The sequence below is a fragment of the Cryptomeria japonica genome, chromosome 7 (assembly GCF_030272615.1).
Source record: "Cryptomeria japonica chromosome 7, Sugi_1.0, whole genome shotgun sequence".
Taxonomy (NCBI): Eukaryota; Viridiplantae; Streptophyta; class Pinopsida; order Cupressales; family Cupressaceae; genus Cryptomeria; species Cryptomeria japonica.
Window position 1 is genome coordinate 407,794,048 of NC_081411.1, and position 26,106 is coordinate 407,820,153.

The window sequence follows — 26,106 nt, forward strand, 5'->3', positions numbered from 1 at the left end:
AAAGAAACGAACGCTTCAATAACTAAAAGACGGTGAATGAATTAAAATAGTATATATTTCTAATTCAGCAAGATTCAGTACATAGAAAGGTATGGGAAGCACTAGAACCCCTTCTCACCCAATGGAACATCCATTACAAATTTGAATATTTTATTGCCTTTCGCTGTGTCTATAAAATATAGTGGGTATGAGTTTTCCACCGTTTATATAGCATGGGGAAATATTTAAAGCAAAAAAGTGTTTAGTTTTTGAATCAACCTTTGGGATTACACTCAGCAATCTATAAAATATGTGATTGTTAATCACAAACTGATCTATTCTATTGCAAAGCACACCACATCAAAGCACACCACACGAAAAGGTGTAATTGTTAATCACAAACTGATCTATTCTATTGCAAAGCACACCACACGAAAAGGATTAAAGAAAGTGATCAAGAAAAGGGAGTTCTCTTTCAGGGGGGTGAGTGAAGGAAAAAGAAAAGATTATCGAGGTAAAGGGAGAAAATTATCTGTGAATTCCGTTGTGAAGAAATCTGCTGCTTGTTTATGGTACCATATTGGTATTGGTCGTTATGAATTTATATTTCAAAAAATCTGCTTTCCAACTCAATTTTCTAGTTCTAAAATCAGTTTGTTACTTTTTTTTCTTTTAAGCATGAAAATTTGGTTTGGCTGCAGAAAATCACTGCTGATATCTAAATCAGCATTCAGTGGCATTTATCATCAATAAAATTCACTCTTCAATCCAACGTCGTTAGACATTACTTACTTTTTCACGGCTAAAAACTCCCATAGGTCGCTAAATTTTAGAAATTCCTTTCAAAAGGGATGGAATAAAGATTTGACGACAAATGCTTACGGTAAAGGCTACCTCTGTCATTCTCAACGTATTATTATTTGATATTTCCTACATTTGTCATATCCAAATTCTTCCATAGTTTGATGAATTTTCTGTAGTCATCATGGATCAAAGATTCAAAAGATCTTCGCAGTGTCAAATGTAACTGTGCGATGCATTGTTTCCGATATGGTTGATTAAGGTCATTCAACATTGCCACGCCTTTTTAATTTTTTGGAATACTAGCACTAATATCCGAATATTATGATGCGAAAAAGGTCTGATAATCCTAAAAACCTTATATGACAGAGCATCCTTGACATTTGGCTGTTCCTAAGAATCTCATAAAATATAACGCATGAATACTAGCACTAATTATCCGAATATTATGATGCCAAAAAGGTCTAATAATCCTAAAAACCTTATATGACAGAGCATCCTTGACATTTGGCTGTCCCTAAGAATCTCATAACAAATATAATGCACTAAACAATTAGATCAATTGGTTCAACAAGAAAATCATAAATTAATTCTGCTATCTGATGCATATAGACACAGTACGTAACTACCACTTGACAACAATTTCGACACTTGCCGGCAGAGTAAATTCATCGATGTATAAATGACTTTTATTAAGATTATAAAATTAAAGAGAGAAATTTTTCAAATACAAATAAAAAACTCTTTTACTTGCACAGAACTTTTCCTCTCCACAATCTACAACACTGCGATATGACAGTTTTCATTTAATTAAGGCGGCTAACTACCCAATATAACTGTTGGCAGAAGCCTTACCAAATAAAACCCTGCTTACACAAAACCTTACAAAACAGCGTCATGGTAGTTTATATTTACTTCAAGTATCAATACCAGCCACCCATTATAGCATCTCAGCAACGAACTAAAAGTATACATTACATAAGAAAAATAATTGAAAGTGAAACATTAGCTGCCTTAAATAAACAGAATATCCACATTTTTCGCCACATGTACAAATGTATGGACATTTCTATAATACAGACGTGAGCAAAAACAAACACACCTTCTTTTTGCTAAATACAATAAATGCATTTACATCTCTATAATACATATAAACATATATAAACAAATGTATTACATTTTGATTTTATGATACACATCCAAATGGAGGATCTATTGACTGGCTGTATGGTTTGATTGAAGAACCTGTACAAGGTTTTTTTTCCTTTTTTTCTATTTTTTTTCTATTTTTTCTTTTTTTTTTCTTTTTTTCTTTTTTTTTTCAGATACAGACTGGCAAAACTTGTATACAGCCAGACCACATAGAACATTGTCATTTACCGCTCAATAATTTTATCCTGAATGCATCCCAAAATCTAGAATACAATGCATACCATGGAGCCACGATCACCAAGCCAGAATTCCCTAACAATTCCAAAATAAAAAGGGGCTGTTTTCCCTTCTCACCAATCATATGATTCTAACAAACCAAGCTCTGCCATCTTCAACAGGTGCCAGAGAATGATTAAATAGAAACATAAGCTAAAAATTTGAGGCATCATTTCTTTGTATTTCTTTGTACACACTCTGTACACCACGAAGCCAAGGGCTGTTTTTTCTTTTCTTCTTTAAAACTTGGACACTTCCGATGCAATGGTCAAAACAACTATATTTTGAGATCAATAATGTACAACTCAAGTGTCACCCATTATTAGCATGCGCATGAGTAGCTCCATAATCATTTCATGGATGCAGAAGCCAAGGTTCTACAGCTCTTCGTATTTGACAACACAATGAACAGTCGGCACAGAGCAAATCATAAATTGGCATTGTTTCTTCATAATCATCATGTAATGCATCAATACATCTTCCACACTTCCTGCAACGAGAAATACAAAATATACAACCCCGGCAACCTTTCCCCTGGCAGCTTTCCAATGTACAGTCATAAACAAGCCTTGCTTTTCCACATTTAGGGCACTCTTCAACGTCTATCAAACAGTCATCATCTGAATAATGGTGACCATAAGGATAGAAATGTGGTTTTACAACTTGAGATCTCTTCTGTGAACCACCATCCATTAGGTATTTCAATTTCTCAACATGATCGCTTGTTACATTACAAATGCCATTGATCTTTAACAGTTTCAGCCCAGAAAAACTGAATTCCTTGTGTGCTTCTACAATATTTACAATGCCCTCACCAGTGAAGTTGAGGCAGTATGGTAAACACAACTGCAAAGCATATAAAAATAGTGCACCACATCAGTTAGAAACTTGGAAGCATTATACTAAGATTTCCAAATGAGTAACCACTTTGTAACAAAAATTAAATGTCTTGAGAAAATATGTAATTCAAAGTGAATCATTCTCAGAACAAAGAATTTAATAAATTTCAAATTACGGCGTACCAAATGAACCCTAGTCAGGATATTTACAAAGTGGAAATAATCTAGACATATAAATTCAGTTTAAAAAAACCTGAGATATAACAATAACAAATCAAAACCCAATGCTCATAAACATTTAATAAGAAAGAAATCAACTAAACAACACAGATTAACAGTCCACATTATACAGTTTATACATACATTCTGCATATTCTGTATAGCCCATCTCATTAAAAATGAGTTTATAGGAGGAGATTAATGGAGTTTATTCTATGTTCCACAGCACTTCCAGGATGGGGACAATGGGACAGCAGGGGACATGTTTTGGGCTAAGTTACTGATTCTTCTCAGAAAAACCTGGGTCCTGATTCTGCTTCTGCCCCGGTCCTGGTCCAGGCCTGATTCCAGGTGGATTCCTCCTGGGTCCTTCCAGGACCCACAGAGGACCCAGCCACCTGGGAAGGACCCGGGAGGAATCCATGGGCAACCCAGGTGGATCCGGGGGGACCAAATGGCTATCATTGCAGAAGCTTCTTGGTTATTAATTGCACTTGTCTGCTTTGTTTCATCAGCAAATGGCTAGAATAAGGTCAATAGTCTCACTGAACTTCATGCTCTTTACAACTATTAACAATGAAACAAACAATCAAACAACTATCTGCATATTATTCAACATTTTTCTGTCAGTCTGTCCATATTTTAAGATTTAATGCCTATAAGATTCCAAAAGTTTGTGATGGATTCCAACCTTTGGTACCCATTGGATTTTGATTACTTCAATTCTATATATGTCCCATCAATCTAGGGGGAATGATAATTTTTCTTCCTTTATGCAGAATTTGCCCACACTTAATGTGAAGATTCAAAAAATGATGTAACAAACTTGGTTCAAACTCAAGGCACTACATGATCAATCATCAAGGACCTCATTTTATAAGTTGGTGTCTATGTTTTCCTTCATGTAATTACTTGGTAAGTACAAAGGTACTATGGCATAAACAGCAATTTTATTTTTTTTGCCGAATCCGCGAATCTGAAACAGATTCCGTATCCGTATCCGTATCGGTACCCGAATCGGTAACTTAGGTTTTGGGGACAACAGCCCAAGGGCCAATTTTTGGGGGACAGCAATATATATATATATAAGAAAGAAATTAGTAAATGTAAGTATATATAGAGAAATAGTCAAATTTCTACAACTTAATGAACAGCATCATAACATCAGCAATATAAAATGACAATGCTAAAATGTTGGATGTGATGTCTGCAGAAACCTGCATGCCAACCACATTCCAAAAAGAAATTGTTTGTTTGTACTTCTCACACAATACCACACTGTACTAGACCATGGCAAATGCACCTTTGCAACTGACAATTGTTGAAGATATAGCTGCGATAGAGATCATCAATGCAATGTTCCTTATTTATTTCTTCTGGTATCGGTTCATTAGCTTCCATTCTTTTCTTGCCTTGTTTGCATTGGTGGTTGTTGGTGACTCTTCATGTTGCTACGGCAGTCGGTGAAGGTGATGTGGCTGTCAGTTCATGTGGCTGTCAGTGTATATGAGGCTGTCGGTGCAGATGTAACTGTCCGTGCCTTTCCCTCTCCCTTCGTGTGCCTCTTCACTGGAAATCCCGATATGTTATATTTATCATTCTTCCTTGTCACGTTCTCTCTTCTTTGGCAGTTTTGATAGATTCATGATCAGCTTCTCTCATTCATCAAAATAGTGTGATTGTGTCTGTCAGATCAAAGATATTATGTGTTCCTTCTGCATTCAGAGTTTTCAGTCATATGAAGGTTTTTAGATTGTATGTGAGATGTATTATCTGAGTTCATTCTTATGATTGATTTGTAGAGAATCAAACTCATATTATTGTGATTGATAGTAATCTGAGACTATCATCAGTTGTATTATTTTTCTGAGATATAACAAAGTTCATTTTTGAGTGGGCTGGGTTTTTCACCCTCAGGTGGAGGGTTTTCCCAAGATAAGGGCTTGTGTATTTGTGTTTCATTCTTTAATTTCTGTTCTCAGTTTTTCTATATTCTGGTTCAAATTTTAACAACAATAATAACAGACTCAAATATCATATCAAGAATTTTGAAATTTGATGCTTTTCTGAACAATGAAATCATAAATCGAATGAACTGTTCTATAACTTATATATATATATCATTAACTTTTAACTATAAATCTGAATCGTGATATATTTATTGCTGTTACAATACAGTTGTTGTTGCTGTCACTGCTGTCATGATATATTTATTGCTGCTCTTATAATGCTGCCATGTTATACTGTTGTTATAATCTTGTCATGATATATTAAACAGTCTTCTTTTAATGTTGTGAACGATTTTTTTTAAATTGCTTTTCAATAGGGGACGACTGGCCATCCCCAGGACAGTCAAGGGACATCTGAGATGTCTCCAGCTGCCTTAGGGACAGCCAGGTGTCCCCCATGTGTTTCCTGCCATCCCCAATTTGGAGAACGTGTTCCAGGACATTTCCAAATCTTGGCAGCTGGGGGGTACAGCCAGGGGACATCCCCTAACGTCCGTTCCCTAAAGTACCCGTCCCCGAAATGCCTCAGGGGACAGAATCCATTTGATATAAGAGAAGACTCAAAAGAAGTGTTAATAAACAAGAAAAGGTCCAAGGACAAAAGACTAAAGGAACAAAGTTGCGCCAACGCCCAACTTTGAATTTTTTCTATAAAAAAATTGCCCCCAACATTCATGTCAACATGCCTTAATACACAATTTTTCATGTTTTCCTTAGTACTGTCATTTTTTATTTACTGATTCCGCATTCTTGTAATCCCAGTCTTCGATGATATTTGAGTCACAACTATAATTCTTGACTTGAATAAATACAATATTGATGTCAAATATCCCTTTGTGCAAAATACAATATCATATATACATAATTAAACCAAATAATTGCCCGCTTCAAAACAAAACTGCAATAAAGATTGGTACATACCTCTGTAAGTTTTGGGCTGATGGCCAGTACTTGCTTTAATCCATCATGTGTAATTTGCAGACACTGCACTAGACTTAAGTGTTGCAAAAGCCCTTGAGACCTTTTAGCAAGATTTAAAAGGGCATCATCTGTGAGCCCTCTACAGAGAGGATTGTCTACATGTATGTGCCGCCATAAAAGTGGATCATTTCTAACTTTATCTCGCAGTGATTTGCAAACCCTTTCAACTGCAAGAAGATCTGGAAGGCTGAGGTAAGCAAGTGCAAAAAAAATAGCTTCCGAAGGTTCTTCTCCATAATGTGCTGTACTTGTAGAAGAATTTTCAGAGACAGTATGTGTGATAATATGCCCAGTGTCATACAACATCCTTGCAGAGCACTCTTGCCAAGGATCTCTACTTCTTTTCATTTCTCTGGATAGTGAATTTCCTGGTTTAGTACAGGCGTCTTTACTTTGCGAAGCACTACTTCCTTCAAGAAAAATAGACAATCCTCCGTCAGTTTCTAGCATCTTCGGACCTTGGAAACCTGCCAAGTACTTGCAGGCCTTCCAGGATGCTGAATTGGATCCCTCATAGTCCAGACTAGCTGGTTCTGGTTCTTTGTCATACAAGAATCCAATTAAATTAGCAAGTTCATGATTTTCATAACAAAGATTTGGATTAGAAAGAACAGTCTCATGCTCAATACGACACATATGTTTAAAATGCCTATAATATTTCAACCCTGCAATCAACTGCAACTTCACAAACGTTGCATTCATAAGATATACATTTCCTTTCCTCACTTTCTCATGCATGTCCAGGAAGCACTGAGTCTGTTGTTTAATTACGTCTTCCATAGCATCAGGGTCCACATTCAACATATCCAGAAAATTACAAACTTCCAACAGCATAGAAACAACTTCCATGTCATTGCTGCTGCCAAGAAAGTAAACCATAAAATCTTCTCCTTCCTTCCAATTACCCCTGAAAAAAGGATCTGCATTATCTTCAACAAAAATCTCTGCTTGAAGAGCCTCAAAATCACTATCACTAAAAGGACAAAAATCATCAGCACCTCCAACATAATCATGCTCCCCAGTAACTTGCTTCTCTTCTCCGACTAAATCATTCCTAGTTTTATCCAAATCACCAGAATTTATATTGTTTCCAAATAACCATGAAGAAATCTCGAATGAAATCCTTTCGGTGCATACATCATGCACACTTTTGTCAAATTCCTCTGTTTTAGAGTTTCCAAAATCATTTTCTACGCTTGAAACTGAAAAAACCACATCATTCCTGCAGTCTTCAAAATTCTCTGCTTTTGAATTTCCAACATCATTTACTGCCCATGAAACTGAAGAACCCGCGGCTCCAAAATCCGAACAGGTTTTGGAAAACCATGAAGGAACCTCTAATGCCATGCTTTCTCGAAACGAACTCTGATATTCTGAGAAAATGTTTTGTCTTTGAAACCTCAAAAGGCCAGACAATCTGAAAACCCTCAACAATCAAACCCTAAATTTGCAAAAATAAAACGCAAATTCCTTTTCCCTAATCTTAAATTGTTTTGAGGAAATTGAAGAAGGGGAAATAAAAATCAACAGGTATTATATATAACTTCCGAATTTACCGTTTTTGTGAAGATGGAATTGCAATTCAATGTTGCCCTTCTTCTTTCTTGTCTGATCAACAGAGGAAATAGTGGAACACCAGGCTGTTTTGCAGGTAAACTACCGTTGGTGGAACCAAGGGGAAATATCAGACGCCAAGGCAAGGGAAGTATGAGTGACAAGATAATCAACAATATAATCTACCTATCATTTGAAAAATTAAAAAATTCGAGATGAAAATTGTTATGTGGAAGTTCCATACGATGCTTAAGATGTTTCAAGGAAACCGCTAATGCCACGTGTCACTAGGGAAAGTGACACTAACTTGGCGAACACATTTCCCTTTAATTGTGGGATTGGTAGCCAGAAGGTTAGTTATTAGACACTTTTTCTTACCTTTATAATAGTGTTTTCAAATTTTAAAGATGGTGGGGAAGGCTTAATTGGATTTGTGTGGTGTTTTTTTGTTTTTTTTTTCGGGTTTTTGGTTTTTTTTAAAGTCATATGATGATTGTAAATTGGGGTTGTAATAAAAGTTTAGGATTGGTTTAAAATAGTTGTTAATTGTAATGATTATAATGATTGAGGTAATAGGGAGTAAGCTTGAAGTTGCCTAATAAAACTATCAATTATAAGTATTCAAAAAATATAGTTAAAATAAGGTATAAGTCAATTCAAATGTGGAAATTGTACATATAGAAATCAACTAATTACCATTGAAATTCATCCATTATTGGCCACTTAGTAAAGAGCCCCTCACTACCAGTGAGCATGTTTTTAATATAGTAGTGATCTAGATGGTTTAGTAGGCCTTCATTATGTAGAATAACAACTAGAGACAAGCACTTAAGCCTTTACAATCAAGTTGTGATCTAAGAAAAATGGTACATTTGTCTCAAGGGTGAGCAACTCTACTTTGATGTTAGAAATTTAAGTGAGGTCATGTGATGTTGAGGAATTATCCTTAACAAGCTTAAACAAGTTAGGCGGTTGCAAAGAAAAAGAGACAAAAAATATCTACAACTTAAGATTAATGGGATAAAATGTGTTAGTAAATATAACAAGACAACAAAGAATCTAAAGGAAGGAATGGAGTAGCTAAGTATGTAAAAGAATCCTAGGGTGTAATCCTTGAGCAATCTTGCATCACCAAAGAAAAGAAACCTTTCACTTTGTTCTCTTGTTTGTTCTTCTAGTTGTCATCTAGGCACCACAATTTGTACATCATTTTATCACAATTACAAATTTCATGTTGCAATTGGGAAGATGTGTACCACTAACAGCTAACAATGCCCTATCCAATGATGAAGATATTTTGATCACCACAAAGGCTTATTCAATTACATACAAGTGCTTTCAAGCATTATAAGATAACTTTTAATTTCACTATTTGAAGTTTGTGGTACCTTTCCAAAGCATGCGGAAACAAAGGAACATGTTCCCAAATCTATTGGATCCAATAGAGCTTATGGCATGAATCATGTGGATGTTGGCATATGATAAAGCGGTGATAATGTATGTTGTCATTGATGTCAATAAGTGATTAGGTACATGGTACTCAAGCAAGTGAACCAGTATGAACCGGTATAAAGACTGGAAGCGGCTATAGTCAACCGGGATGGAGTGAATCGGTGTTAGGGTTCACAATTTCACTACCGGTTGGTAGTCTCAATTCAGCCCTAGGGTTTCTGGTTTGGCTTGTGCGGCGCAATCGATGATGTTTTGTGATGAGTTAGTTAAGAACAAGGACAAGGATCTAGATGCCACGTCAGCTATGTGCACGTGAAGGACTTCTTCAAGGATCTTGCGCGTGAAGATCGAATGCATTGAATGTCTACCTCGAGAATGTGCATTTTTCTTAGAGGTATGTGAAAAGTGTGTGATGGGTTACTGTTTTCCAAAGGCGGTGAAGATTGGACGGTGCAAAATGACTTGAGATTTGTTTTAGATCATTTCATTCTATGTAATGTATTTGACGGTCAGGATTGGACCACTTGTAAGTGTAAACCTAAAATGTTTAGGGTTTAGGGTTTTTGCTACCGACCTATTTGTTGTCTATAAGGTCGATGATGTTTGTTATTGTTTGTGTTGGCAAAAGTTGTGTGTGTGTCTGCATGTTTTGATACTTGCCAAACCAGAGTGAGGAATCTGCAAAGTGTGATTGTAGAAGAGAGGAACTGAAAAGGATCTACCTTAGCAAGAAGTGCTCTTATCAAATCAGAGTTTTACCTGTTGTCTTCTAACCATTTCAACAGAAGGAAAATCCCTTGACCGGGTAGCTTTAACAGGCTTTGTTGTAAATCCTCTAACCAGGTGGCTCAAGTTCATTGAGTTATTTAAATCCTCTAGTGAGGTAACCTTTAACAGGGTATATAGCCATCCCTTAATCGGGTGATCCTTAACAAGATCGGTTCCTAACAGAACCTTATTGTAAAGTCTTTAACCGAACTAGGCTCCTAACAGAGCAGACTTCAAAAGAGTTCAAAACAAGCTTGTGGGTATTCATCCCCACTGTGGTTTTTCCCATTTGGGTTTCCACATGAAAAATCTGTGTGTCATGGGCTGTGTATTTTTCATGTGATGATTGAGTAGTTTTTGTTAAGTTGAATATGCATGCAGTGCTAAAAGGTCGTGGTATCATTGATACAACTCATGCATGACTAAACTGATAAAGTAGCTATCAAGATCTGAGATCTATTGAATGTTGTTTGAAGTACTTTTGTTTAACTGGTTTAGTTGTTTGAAGTATTTCCGTTTAACTGATATTGCTATGGTTAAGTACAACAGTATATGACAATCGGTTATCTGTTTTGATTTGTCATAATGTCTGAGCAAGTTTTTATGTGTACTAATTCACCCCCTCCCCCCCCTCTCAGTATCGGTTAGGACCTTAGTAGTTCATCATTATTCATCAGTGGAAATAACAAAATTTAATAGGATGGTAGTAAATTAACAAAAGAATCAATTCATACCTATTTACTATAAGTCAACATTGCTAAAAGAATTACACAGTTTAAGGTTGAAGGATCGACTATGAATGAATATACTAAATAATTCAACAAGATGATAATTCAAATTGGACATAGTGAAGCAAGCAAGGAAAATGTTGCAAGATATATAATGCGTCCTAAGAGGGAGTAGTCAAGAAGAATTAAGTTCGGTGAAATTAACAACAATAGAAAAATTATCCCAATTCACAATGAAGGTAGAAGAGAAATTGGATTAATTATTTGAGAGTAGAGAGAATAAGATTGTGAAGGAATATATTAAAGAATTCAAAAAGATGTTCATTTAGACTGGACATAATAAAACAAGTAAGGAAAAGGGTGCAAAATACATCAATGCACTAAGAGGGTGCATTCAAGAAGAATTAATCTTGGCGAGATTAACAACAATAGAAGAAGCATTTCAATTTATAATATATAACCTACAAAGAGGATGAGGAGGAAGATTCTAAACAAGAAGATCTCAATTTAATGATATAGGAACCTTAATGAAGATGTATAAGTTCAAGGAAGGGTAACAAAATATACCACAATGATAGTAATTTATGTAGACAGGTCCGTAAATGACTAACATAGTTTCATCTAAACACTTCATCGTTTCTTATCGATTCTTCTTCTGACATTAATTAAATATTTTTTAATTACTTTATTGATTTATCATCTTTCTTCATATTCATTAAATAATTATTATTTAATTAATTCAATTAACTCCATTCTCTTTCATCTATATTAATTAAATAAATTTAATTTTTTAATTAGTTCATCAATCAGGAATTGGGTAGCCCTCTATAAACTATAGTGTCAAGTAAACTTTTTAACATGACTAGTGATGTTGGCATGACATGTCCTCCAATACCACATGGGTTGAGTGAAGATTAGACCTCATAAGCTCGTGTTTTTACCATAGGAAGCTCTTGCCAATCAAGTCAAACCCCCATCTAATTAATTTATCAATTATTGCTCTCTTGAACATTGATTAAATGATTTCAAATTATTTAAATAATTCTTTTAATAATATAATTAGCTCATTAACAATTATATTGAATTTTGCAACACAAGCCTGCAAAATCAAACGACAAACAAGAACACCTTCCACAAATGAGAGTTGCACAAATGAATGCTATATTACTAAAAAGCAAAGAATACAAAATTCCATGATGAATTACAATTGTACAATGAGGTTCTTATAAAGAAAGCATGTAGCTAAATTTAGGAGAACTAAAGTGCAAGCATGAGGAGCGAAATAAATCTCAACTCTAGCTAAACTAGATGCATAAAAGCTAAACTAGGTGCGCAACTAAAATAAGCACTCCTAAGTGAACTTAAGCAAAAAAACATAACTAGTTGTAAAAAGCAACTAATAGCTAAATATGCTCTAACAAATTCAATTAAAAAAATTAATTAATTTAATTGTTAAATAAAATTAATATTTTATTTATTATTATATCTTTAGAGTCATGCACATAAAATTAATGATTTATTTAATTCCACTAATTATTCTTCATGAAACTCCACTTCATCATTTCAACTCAAAATCACTCCTAGTTGCTTCAATCAAATCCTCTTTTCTCACCGATGCTAACAATTCATTTATCCATGCATTCGCTTAATTCCTTCTCTCAATCAGTCCACTGAATCATGCAACCAATTCATCTTCTAAAATTAATTCCTTCTCTCAATCAATCCACTAAATCATGCAACCAATTCATCTTCTAAATTTAGTCTTCAAATCCTCTCAATTATTCTCATCCATTGATTCTTCTATTTGATCTCAGTCATTGATTAATATAAGGAAAGATCTATAAATAGAGCCTTTATCTACCTCATTCCTCCTCCACAATCTTTGAGCTTCTACAATCATAGCAATATTGTGTGATTTGATTTATGCTAATTGTGAGAGCAACCCACATATCCATACTTCAAACTACAATTAAAGAACAATGGAGTTAAGCAATGTCTATGTGTAAAAGGTATAATTTTTTTATTATTGTTTATTTCATGCATTTATCTTATGCTCTATTGAGTGATTGGTTGAATTCTGAATTGGGTTTTTTTGTTATTCATAATTTTGTGATTTGGATTTTTTATCCATGTACATTTCAACATGCCCAATGAGACCCATGTCTCATATTATTGATAATTTGTGAGATTTTATGATTTTTTAAGCAATAGGTACAAATATGTGCTTATGTTATAGGTCACTACGCTTTTGATAGAAAGTATTGTGCTTTTGTGAAGCAAACAATACTTCTATGCTGACTTACTATGTTATTGTGAGATTCTACTTCACTTTTGACTACTATTTCACTTTTCTTAATTATGATCTACAAATTTAATATTTAATATTTTAATTATTTTTTGTTGCAAATACATTGTATTTGATAGATTTGATCATTCTAACCTATAATTAACCCTTATGCTAATCAAATTTATTATATTCTATGCTTTTGGGTTACTATTTTGCAGGTTTTTCATTATCAGGATAAATTATGCATCTACAATGACCTATTGCACTTTTGTGGCTACTTATTTTGTAGGTGTTAGCTTACTACACTTTTGATAGATATTGTTGTACTTCCACAAGGTATTATTGTTCTTTTATTTTCTATTTGTGCACTTTCAATTTGTGGTTTTTGGATTGAACACCATTAATTTTGGCTAACCTTCTTTGAGATCTTGGAAACAAACCTAAATTGTCAAGATTGCTAATCACTAGGAAAAGGTAAAACTCTTGAAACTACACACTTATCTAGTGTAGGGTTTTTATTTCTTTGATTTTTAGAGTAATTGCACACTTCAATTTCTTAAGAGTAATGAATTTTGTATATTGTGTTTGGTGTTCACTCATTGATGTCGATGCTCTCCCCTTGTGCCTAGTGTGAGCATGGGGATCAAAAGAACCTTTTTGTTCACATATATGTTATTTTTTACCCAAGGAGTGCTAGTTGTGTATGATTTATCCTTGCGCTATGTGTAAACTTGGGAATCATAAACATTAGTATCTTCTTCTTATTTTCATTAGGAGGTTTACTTGGGGATTTCATCACCCTTGAGGAAACCTCAACCGCATTTTCTAATGAGATATATAAAGGAGGAGAGAAAAATTTGTACCTCAAAGCGTGGCTAGCATCATTCAAGCCAAGCCACAAGACCCTCTATCCGTTGAGACTTTTTTGGTGAGGAGATAAGGGGAGGCCCCCTAGATCTCAAACACTTTTAGAAAAGCTCACTATTTTCAAATGCCACTAAACACCTTTTTTGAGACCTTAAGACTTCAACCATCTCCATAGTGTGGTGCAAGGTACAATATCATACCTGAAGTTACTCAACATGTATTGTCTTGAGTAAGATAGGAATCCTTTGGGCTAAAGTCTTTTTAAGTGTCCAAAGTAAGTGGAAAGGTGAGCCTCTAAGGAACTAGACCCTTACCTACTAGCTCTGGACATTGGAATGTGCATGCACAATCCTACAATATTCTAGGTTGGGCCTACACTATTGGAAATACACCCATATGAATAATTTAGGTTGTTAATATGCTTGGTGTGTCTTTATTGTGAAATACTTGTGAATCCATTCAACCTTTTACCTTGAAAATTATCAAAAAACCATTGAGTTTTCTTGTATGATCTCTTTTCAAAGGACGTATTGACTAAAAACTATAGAAACCTACATTTGAGTGATATCATTGTACTTTTGAGCTATTGCATATTGATTTTGAGAAGTTTCAATATTCTTTTGACCAACAACATCATGCTTCTAAAATAAATTGTTACACTTTTCTCCTATAAGTATGATTTCGACCTATTTTGTTGTAATTTTTATTTGTAGCATTGCGCTATTAATACCTATGACTACACATCTGATGTGCAAAACAATGCAATTGAACTTGAGTTGTACCTAAAACATTGACTTAGGGTTTAGTTTAGAAAAACATACAAAATAACTGATCTATCTTCCTAATATGTTTGACAAGACCCTTTGAGACAATCTAAATAAATCAAGCTAGGGCTTTGACCTACTTTCTGAATCGTTAACTACCATCATAAACAAAATTTAGAAATCCACCACATAACTACATGTTTTAGATTGTCATCATGCACTTTTGATTATTCTTATGAAGTTTTGATCATCTTTATGTGCTTTTGCTACATACCACTACTCTTCTATGAGCTAATCATATTCTCTCGACCTCTCCCATTGCACTTCTATGATCTAATCCTATACTTTTGACTTCTCTCATTACACCATTGTATGGTATTTTTGCACATTTGATCATTGAAAAAATATCCTTGAGATTCCATTACACAAGAAACTTGTAAACCTTTCTATAGACCTAAGATACACTCCATTTGCCCACATTCATCTCCCAACAAAAATATTTTCATCCACCATCATCACAACACATCAAATTGAAATTATCACAATTATCCTTAGATTATACATGTAACATATATCTTCCATCAATAAACCAACATATTAGTATCATCTTATCATTCAAAACAACCAAAATCTTCACAAAGTATTATCTAGATTTCATATCCTTTATCTCTAGTTTGTTCTTTCTATTGGAAGTTTCCTACCCCAAGTAGAAGGTCAAGACACAACCTAACAAGTCTCACATATCTGGGGTGCATGACTAAGTGAACACTACCACTAGGTGCAATCGACAAAGGGACCACCACAATGTCCTCACTAGCCACCATTGCAGCTAGGAGCAAGGATCGACCACGTGGTCCAAATGATCATGGAGAATAATTTTATACCTTCTTAGAAAGATGAAGGAATTTAGCAAGAAAGTTCCCATGCCATGTTGTCGAAAAAAGACTATGTCATGTCCCCATGTATTAAAAATTAATTTTGACAAATATTAATCTGTTTTTCTACTATGGGTTAATCAAGTAAGAATAGGAAGAAATATTCATTTATTATTTATTATTGGTCATTCATTTTCAAATCTAAAAATAATTAAATATTAAATTAAATTTTCAGGAGACTCATGTTTTGGGGCATTGGAATTGCTTCCCTTTGGTGGTAATGAAGAAATAAGCTCCAAGAAACAATCATTGTTACAAATGGAGGGATTCTTAGGGAAATTCAACGGTTGACAAATCAACAATCATGTTCTCCTTTTGGGCATTGAATTTTGGGAACCCGACTATTGATTCTCGGATAGATATTAATGCTTTTTTTCTTGGTCATTTAGGAGGTGTTTTTTATTGCACATTTTTCTATCACTTTGCAAATTTGTAGGAATCTTCTTTAGTGTGTAATGCCCCACCAAGAAACCCTAAAGGATCACACTAAAACATAGGAATAAAAGTGGAAATAATTTTTTTTAAACATAACATAACATTAAGGTGCATTAAGTTATAACATTGCACTGATTAATTACACAAGCAAGAGACTTAACCATATTCCTAAAGGGTTTCCAACGAAGATTACTTTAAAAAGAAACTGAAAGCATAAGGTTCACTTATCCACTTATGATGCATGTTAACTATCCCTAATACATTGCAATGATATTCATTTAAAGAACTAAATTAGACATGCTTAAAATTACATACTTACATTTGATTTCATTACATACTAATGATTACATACATCAAGTTTACTACAATAATTCATTCAATAACCCCATAATTACCATTACAAAATCTCTCAACTTATAATATCTCAAATACATTGCATTTAAGTTACAAGATAACATATGAATTAAATAAAGATCATATAATGAATTACATAGTTACAACATGCCAAGAAGGCATAATAATATAAATGATACAATTGAACTCATAAGGTTCAAGTAGGTACAATAATGAGTCCAAGGAATACAAAAGGGATCCAACTGGAACAAGAAGATGAACAAGTCCAAAGAGCAACTGGAACATCTACAAAGTCAACCCTCACAAGAAGGAAGTGAACATGATACCGATGGAAAGTGGCACTACCACCTGACCATGTGGCTCAAAAAGAACCACCCCTTCGTGCTAGGAGATAGCACTAAGACCCACTAGCAAACAAGGAAAGAATACATGGTCTCAAAAAACATTGGATTAACTCACAAATATAATACTTGCAGAATGTGACTCCACATCAAAATAGGGGAAATCAACAAGACTATACAGTAGTGACCAATAGGGAAGAGTGTCATCACATAGCTTGGTATGGTTATCCTGGTAGGCCTCCATAGGTCTCGACCCCCATCATGGGTTATCCTGGTAACCTCTCTCGAACCCTTGGCCCCATCAAAGTCTCATGTGGACCCAAACAATCCTTTCGTGAGGACAAGGTTGTTGGTTTGCCATTCCAGGCCTTCTCGTTGCATCCTGAGTCTGTACTAGCACTCAACCATGAGCGAGGCATAATTATCTTATTTAGTGTTTCATCTACCAAGCCCCCTAAATATTATTAAGTTATCACTTACTTAAACAAACTTTCGATGGGTTACCTTGCAACCACTTTGGGTGCGACCCCCAATCGAAAGCCACTCTCCCATATGACACTTAGCCAAAATCACATGAACTCCCAAAACCTAGGTATACACATGAAAGAGTACATGGAGTTCAATACAATAGAAAACCACTTGGTCGAAATCAACCTTCCCATAAGGTTAACCAATCGACAAAACATTGACACAAGAAATACACAACCATGAAAACCACCATATGACCACATTTAATAAACTAACCAAAGACTTGCAGTTTTGAAAACAAATGCGAATACAATAATTAAACATGCACATCTATTTTCAATTTCGTTTAAAAATGCCAATCGACCAAGATTTTCTAATTCCTCTATTTTTCCAAAATACCACATTTAAAAATCACCATCTCATGATAAATTAGAACCCAAAATTTTCATTTATATAAGTATGCACATTTGATATACATATATAAAAACATAACTTATTTATTTATTAATCTATTATTTATATTTCTCCAAAATAAAATATTATTAAATTATCCACTAAAATTGTTTTTCTTATTTTATTTTTCCCAAAATTCTACATAACATATATTTTTTTAAATCACTAATTAAAAATATATATAAATATATATTTATATATATTAATTAAAAATTATATTAATTAAATTAATTATTAAAAAATAAAAATAAATAAATAAATAAATAACTTTAAAATAAATATTTTTAACTACCCCCACGTATGGGGAGTGGCGCTGCTTGCACAACGCTCCCCACATACCATGGGGATAGCGTTGTACAAACAGTGCTCCCCACTGTATGTGGGGACAACGTTGTGCAAACAACACTTCCCACATATAGTGGGGTAAGTGCTACACATCACTCCTCACTGTGGTGCCATGGGGTCGAGCCCATGGCTCCCCCATGCACCACGATAAAAATAATAATAATAAATTAAATTATATCCTTTTTTTATAATAACAATTAACATATTAAAATATAAAAACATAAACTTATAAAGTTTATGAGTAAAAAGAACAAATCTTTAAAGAAAGAAAAACCATACAGTTCTGGAAAACACATCAGAACTATTATTTTATTTTTTATTTTTAACAACAAGCTACAAAGCTAAATCTAGGCAAATTTCTCTAGCATAATAGGAATTTTTTTCTGGTTTTCAACACAAAACTATTATGAAACCAATTATTTTCACAAACAAGAAGATAGATTTGGGGAATAACTAAATCTGATTTAAAATCATACTAATTTCTCATTTCAAAAACTAAATGAATGTTTCCAATAAATTTTGAAATTAAATCTTTTCACACAGGAAAAACTCACAAACTTGTTTATTAAATCAATTATTTTTCCCACAAACAAGAAATTGATTTGAAACCACATACAAAAGGATTTAATGCCAAATTTAAACAATCCTTTCCTTTTTAACAGAAATTGAAGAGTTTTCAAACAGAGAAAGCAACCACACACACACATGGATTTCCTCAAAACAATTAAATTTCAAGACAGGGGTAAATAACAAGGACCCAACCTCAATAAGCAATCCAGGTAGTGTTTGTAAGAAGAGCTCCACCCGCAACTGAATAATTCCTTCAAACAGGGATGAGCAAATTTTCCTCCAAAACTTCTCCTCCCCCATTCCTGTGAAAGAATATGGTTTTAAAAAGAAAAAATTTAACCTAAAATTATTTTAGGTTGAAATTCTTTTTGACCAATCATATCCTTTTCATAAAATTAAAATGAAAAAAGCTTTTTCTCTCCAAAATTGATTTTCTTCCTTTATTTAAGACTCCAATTTACATTTTTAAAAGTCAAGGAGGAAGGAAAGATTTTATCTATTTATTTTTACTTTCAAATAAACTTTTCCCAATGCAAAACACATTTAATTTACAATTTGGAAATGATCATTTAATCCAACTTGCTAAGTTAATAAATTAAACAAATCGATTTAACGACTAATCACAAAAAGGGGTGCTATTAAATTTAATCTCTTTTATTTACCAACACATAAAAGCACATTTAATCTAATTAAATATTTTGAGATTTAATAATCAATTTTACCAAACACATAATACATAACTAAAATAACTCAAATAAACACACAACTCGCATACCAAACAAAGGGAAACTAACGAACAACTAGGATGCTCACTTTGAGCACGACTAGGGTAAAATGTAGGTCTTAGGACTATCTCCTCCACTTCCGTCAGATAAGTAAGGTATGCTTAGACCTATGAAGCCAAGTGGAGACAATGCCCTGTACCTACACGGTACTTGTACCTCCAATTCCCTGCATCAACGAACCACGCATGCATATCTATACAACCATAGTAAACACACTGGTGAAGGAGAATCGTGATGTTCCATGTCTCACTGAAGTGAGTGAAGGAAAATCATCTCCTTGCACCCCATACACTTACAAACATGAAACATGTATATAACTCATTGTACATATAAAATGAATGTGTCAGTCCATGTCAGTAATCTAATAAAATCACATTTAAACATCAATAAGGAAATATTGCATGAACAACATACACTGCAACTCAAATTAAAGCATATCACAACATTGCATAATGTCTAAGTAAAATATCACTATATAATGTATCCACTAAAAAGGTCAACTGAAGTCAAACATGAGTCTAAAAAGTCTAATCGAGGAAGGGGTACTACATAGTGAATGAAAACCCGTTGAAAGAGAAAATTTATAGATAAAAATCCATGAGCATTGGGTGATCAAAGGATGAGAACCCTTTTATTATAGATGGAATTATCATTCAAACAGTGCATATTGGTTGAAGGATATTTAGAGGAATTTTATTTTTGTTGTTGTTGTTGTTTCAGTGTTCAATGGTTCTTTGATTGTAGTTTCGAGTGATCTTCAAGCATAGCTTTGTAATTGTGTGTTGTCTAGAGTCTTGTGGGTGTGTCAAATAAGTATTCTTATATTATTGAGTCTATAATCAGTCCTATATTCTTTCACTTTCACTTGGAGACCAAATTATTTCAGTTGGTGAAGTTTGAAGTAAATCAAGTAGTCTAGTTTTGACATTATTCTTGAATTTGTGTAGATATATAGTGTGTGAAGTCATATTTTTGTTTGTTCTGTAAATCAAATTTTCAAACCTTCTTATCTATTGTACCATATAAAAAAATTGATTTAATGGTGTTCTTTCAAGAGTGGGTGTCAAACTAATTAACTAGTTTGGTGCTTTTTTAGTCAAATTTGTTTAACAATTGTATATCAAATACTCAGATCTGAAATATTTTTTATTTTTGGGGTTGAAGATATTATACTAGTGTCAGAGCATGATCTTGCCAACCTAAAGTGGATTCTTGAATGCTTCCTAGTGATAGGGAGCTAAGGTGCCAAAGAAGAGAGAAAAGGAAAGCGGTAGAAGAAACATTAAATCCAGAGAAAGGGAATGATGAATACTAAGAGGGGGGGGGGGGGGGGTGAATTAGTATGCCAAAAATCTTTGCACTAAAGCACTTACATAGTCTAAAGATAAACCGATAAAGTAGTCTGACAATCAAACCGGTTATCACACATACAAACCAAAATGCGAATAATACATTCACCCACAAAAGCAATACAACCATAACACAATATATTTGACATGGAAACCCAACTAGGAAAAACCACAGTGAGATGGAAATCACAAGTCACTATCTGTAGAATAGAAACCAGACCGGTTAAGGTCTTACAATGTTCTTCACCATAATAGATCCTGTTAGGAATCTCAATCTCTGTTAGGAGATAAGTCTGATTAAAGACTACCTTGTTAGAGGATTTTAGATTCATATGTGTGAACCACCTTGTTAGAGGATTTTACAAAGGCTTTGAGGCCTACCCGGTTAAGGGCTACAGACTTGTCAAAGATGTGAGTAATCAACAAGTGTTTGATCTATCTACTAGCACAAATTGCTTGGTTAGATCCAGTATTGCTCACAGCTAATGCATTCCAGCATTACTTCAGTCTCCTCTATCTCTCTCTCAGTTACAACTCGATCTTCTCTCATAAGACCGCTCTGCACTTCCACCTTAAACCCTAGCTCAACATAAACCCTATTCGCAACTTCTTCAACAACACAAAAACCCTAGACATGATGTCCTTTTAAAGGAATCTGATTTCATGTCGGTCCAATAGGATTACATTACAATTTCCTAGGTTCAGTGAATCTAGACATACTCAGTAACATGACACAAGAATCACCGTCAATGTGTCGGCACCGTCAAACAATCGGTGGATTGGTAACTCATCACAAAATGCCAGTTGGTAACTCATCACAGAGTGTTACCGGTTCATACAAAATGCCGGTTGCCGGTTTGACAAAAAATGAAGACTGGTAAGAATGTGTTGTGCCGCTTTGCTTCCTCGTACCACTTGTGATCTGCGAACCGCTTCAGACTGGGAAACACATTCTGCAAAATCACCACTAGTCTAAAGACTAGAATACAACATACCGGTTGGAACAAATACCGGTTGAGCATGAGCTCATACATATAAAGGGGATCTCAATACAAGTGCGTGTCCATCAATGACAATCACAACATAAACATCAAAAATGCCAACAGGGAAGATGTCATAAGACGAAGTTAAAAGAACCCATATAGATATTCATCAAATTTAAAGGGGTTTAAGAGATGTTTTGACTACATTACAAGAGACAATAGATGTATTCAAAATCTTGTCAAATAGAATGACATGTGGAAATTCAAATTACAATTTTCAAAGGGGTTAAACTTCTTCAAACAATGGTGGAAATAATAATGTTCATTCAAGGGCTTCAAGGAACACATTATTGCTTCAAATTAAACAAGAGAGGAATGAATTTATGAATACTAGTGTGCTCAATTTTAAAACTATTTGTATATGGCATTTAGAGTATCATTCCTTACTAGAAGAGATCAAATTGGAGATGTCATATGTAGACTACATGCAATTTGCAAGGAATGGTGAACCACAAAAGAAGGGGCTATATAAAATAAAGGATTTGAAGCTTAAGTTGGGGAGGATCACAACTTATTGTTTCGATGGGAGTGAAAAGATATCAACTAGAGTGTGGTTATAAAAGATGGAAACTTATTCCATGCTCAATCCATTCATAGAGAGAGATGGAGTGAAGTATACCTCTTTGTATCTAGAAGGAAAAGCCTATGAATTATGGTTTCATGATTATACCACGCAATCTCATGATCAAATACACATGTTTGATGAATTTATAAGGAGTGTTCTTGATAGATAAAGTTGAAAGATGAATTAAAATATTTTAGCAAGCTAGTCATGATCAAGAAACAACACTTGGTAGATGAATACATAATGAAGTTTCAAAAATTATGGTGAAGGTACCTGACATTTTTTAAAAAGAATTGTGCACATTTTCATCATAGGGCTCTTTGAGCCTCTTAGGAGGGTTTATAAAATCAGTTTGCACCAGTTTCTTTATAGGAAACCATAAAAAGGGCTTTAACCCTTGGGCCATCAATTCTGAAGAATTTATCTTCTCATACATCTAAATCTAGTACGTATCACTATAAGGGAGGAATTTATAAAAAAATTCATTCCAGACACAAGCACCTGCACCCAAAAATACATCTAATTTTGTGAAGAAGATAGATGATGATATAAGTAATGAGCTTAAAAGGAATTATATTTGGTTTTCTTGCAAAGAAAGATGGGTCCTTGGACACAAGTGTTTGGGTATGGGATAATTCCTTTACATTGAGGTTGTTTCTGATAAGGAGTCAAATTTAAATGGAAATGGAGAGTTTCATGATGTAGAGAATTCATAATTAGAGACCAAAGAAGATGAGATTACAAAAGGGGGTCCATTAGATTCACTTTAAGGAGCACCAAGATACCATCCTTTTAGAGTTGTTGTAGTGTTAGCCAATCAAAAAATGGATGTTTTCATTTAATAGTAGGGCAACCCATAATTCTATTGACGAAGCATTGGTTATGAAGAGAGGTTTGAAGATTGAAGAATTTCAAGGGTTTAATATCACAATTGCAAATGGGTTGACTGTACCATGCAACAAAGTTGCCCAATAGTTGAATATTACCATGGATGATTATATAGTTTGTGATGATTTTTAAGTTATTGGGATACTACCAAAACTATTAGATGATGGACTTCAAATTTCAGTCACAAGGCAAGGAAATTGTGCTCAAAGGAATCTCAAATGGAACTCCAAGAGTTGTGATAACTAAGAAGATGGAGAGGAATTTTGAAAAGGACAAGTAGCTTGGGTAGCAAGTGTCATAATCTATCCAACAATTTCTTCCATAGGACAAGGTAAATTTCATTTTGAAATTCCATAAATTTTAGATAAGTATAGTATAGTTTTTGGTGATATACCTCTAAGATTACCTCTAGATAGAGGTTTCAACATGTTATAGAATTAGAGAAGGATGCAAAATCTATCATAACTAAACCATATTGGAATCAAAGGGGGTACAAAGAATAAATAGTGGATACTATCAGAGAACTTTTTGACATGTGATTCATTAGACCAAGTTCTATTCCTTTTTCTTTATCAATGGTTCTTGTTGAGAAGAATGATGACACTTTGAGGATGTGTATACATTACATGGCAATAAACAAGAAGATAATCAATAATAGATAAATCATTATGAGAAATGATGAATGTTTGTAGCTTGGAGATGTGTTGATCAACAATGGTCTGACTATGAATCTAGGATGTATAGGTTGTGGTTGTGCAGGTTTTAGCTTCCAAATGACTACTCTATGTTTTTCTTTAGTGTATTTATGGTTCCTTCTTTTTCATGGTATGTGTGGACTATTTGAATGTTCAATATGGCATTCCTCAACATGTTGTTCATTGGTGTTATTTCCATTGCGATATGTGTATGATATCGTGCAAAGTCCCTTGTCAGGACTTGATGTATTCTTTCATGATAATATTTCATGTGACACATGTGAGATGATGTTATACCTAATTTTGTTATGCTTCAATTTAATGACATAGGATATATTGATTTAAATGTAGATTAAATGCGATTATGAACTTATGATGTTTTGAGAAATTAATATTTGTGTTGAAATGAAGCGATAATGTGAATTAGATTAGTTAAATGTAGTAAAATTGTATATTTGATAATGAACCTCATTGGGTGATTTTACAATGCTTGAAGTATTATATGCATGCACTAGTACACTTGATATTTGTGGAGTGATTATAGGTATAGGGTATTTTTTCACCTAGCTCCATAGGTCTAAATTATACCCAAATGGTGGTTATATGGGAGATGTCACATTGGCAATAATTGTTTAGCCCTAACCTGTTGTACTTAGTTCGAGTACAATTTCCCATTATTGTCTTTAGTGATTACCCCATATACTATGGTTGGTAGCATTCTGGACACCCTAATTCCTATGTGGATAATGTGTGTTTTGGTTCAAATTTATATTTCTCATGCCTTAAAGTGCGTAGATGAATTTTTATAGTTAAATGGTAACTTTTCATAATTTAATACTAAAATAGGCTTTATGAATTTTAATGAATATATGAATGCAGTATGTAAAAGAGTATGTTTGAATGTTTGTTTCGGTTCCAAGGGTGAAATTGGGTGAAAAGGAAATATTTTATTTATTTTATTTCAAAATTATGAAAATGTGTTTTGGGGTTTAAAATCATATTAGAGTTCATTTTTACATTTAGTCTATTATTTTATGAAGAAAATGGTGCAAAATCCCTCTCCATTGGAAATTTGATTTGTCGATTGGGAAGGCAGTTGTGAATGGTTTTAAAAGTGAATTGATCATTTGTGAAAAATAATATTTACTAAGGTGATAAAATTTTAGTATATTGATTTTACTTAGTCAATGATAAATTAATTTTTCATTGGCAAGATGTAATAAAGATTTCTATAGTAACATGGTGTAACTTGGGAGCTACTTATAATTAGTCAAATGGTGGATTGTATGAATTACTCTTATGTATAGGTTAAAGAGTAATTTGAAAGTATAATTAAGAATAGCTTTGAAAATAACTAATTGAAAGGTCACTATATTAGGATTAATGTAAGTAAGTAGGACTATATGAGAATTAGTGTTAAATCTAAATAAAAAATACAACTTGATCATTACTTATTAAAGATGGTAGAAGCTAAATATGATAACGAACAATGCACTAGTAACTACCAATTAATATGAAATGGTAATAATGAATGTAGATTTCAAAATAATTATCATTAGTTAATATGTGCTTGTACCATATAAATAAATTAAAATTAAGACAAATATGCTTTTTGATGTTATAGTTAAACCAAACTCAAATAGTAACTCACACTTTTGACTTTTTGATTTTGAAGTAACATGTATCTAATGATATTAGAAGACGAGTCATTACAATTTGATACCAAGAGGGAGTGAATGAGGTATTTCACCAAATATATTAAAATTTACTCAACCTTTGCATAAAAAGATTCCCAATTGAATCTTTCTATTATTTAAAATCATAATTCTAGAATACTTATTGTAACACTGTAAATTGCATTCCACGTCACATGTCACCTTTTATTTAAGCTAAATTGGAAATGATGTCCAAGCTTCCACCTTAGCCACCCACTAAGCCTGCTTTGTCATCCTTTTTGCCTAATTTCCTAACTATGTGAACTATTTTATTCTAGGACATATGGGTGTCCCAAAAATATCGAAATGGTCATGTGTTTGTCTTGTGAATATTGGAACTAAAGGTGGTCATTGAGACGTTACACCTACTAATTTTGGCAATATAATACCTCCTTTTGTTCCCACCAAAGTTAGGATGCCTCTCTAGTCTCTTTATCTTGTCATCTTTCATTCATTTTCTCTCTCTAGCTTTCTGCTAATGAAAGTAAA

General features: G+C 33.7%; 1 protein-coding gene across 1 annotated transcript; it reads right to left on the bottom strand.

The window, feature by feature from the left end:
* Window positions 1-1,790: 1,790 nt before the first annotated feature.
* LOC131041419 (uncharacterized) lies at window positions 1,791-8,024 on the bottom strand. Its single transcript, XM_057974501.2, has 3 exons — window positions 7,813-8,024; window positions 6,197-7,673; window positions 1,791-3,054 (listed from the first exon to the last, which is right to left on the bottom strand). The coding sequence occupies exons 2-3, from the start codon at window positions 7,601-7,603 to the stop codon at window positions 2,563-2,565; spliced, it is 1,899 nt and encodes a 632-aa protein (XP_057830484.2). The 5' UTR covers window positions 7,604-7,673; window positions 7,813-8,024; the 3' UTR covers window positions 1,791-2,562.
* Window positions 8,025-26,106: the final 18,082 nt, after the last annotated feature.

Coding starts and splice junctions, on each gene's coding strand:
- LOC131041419 (XM_057974501.2), bottom strand. CDS start 7,603: ATGGCATTAGAGGTTCCTTCATGGTTTTCCAAAACCTGTTCGGATTTT. Junction 3,055..6,196: donor TCAGCCCAAAACTTACAGAG/GTATGTACCAAT, acceptor TATGCTTTGCAG/TTGTGTTTACCATACTGCCT.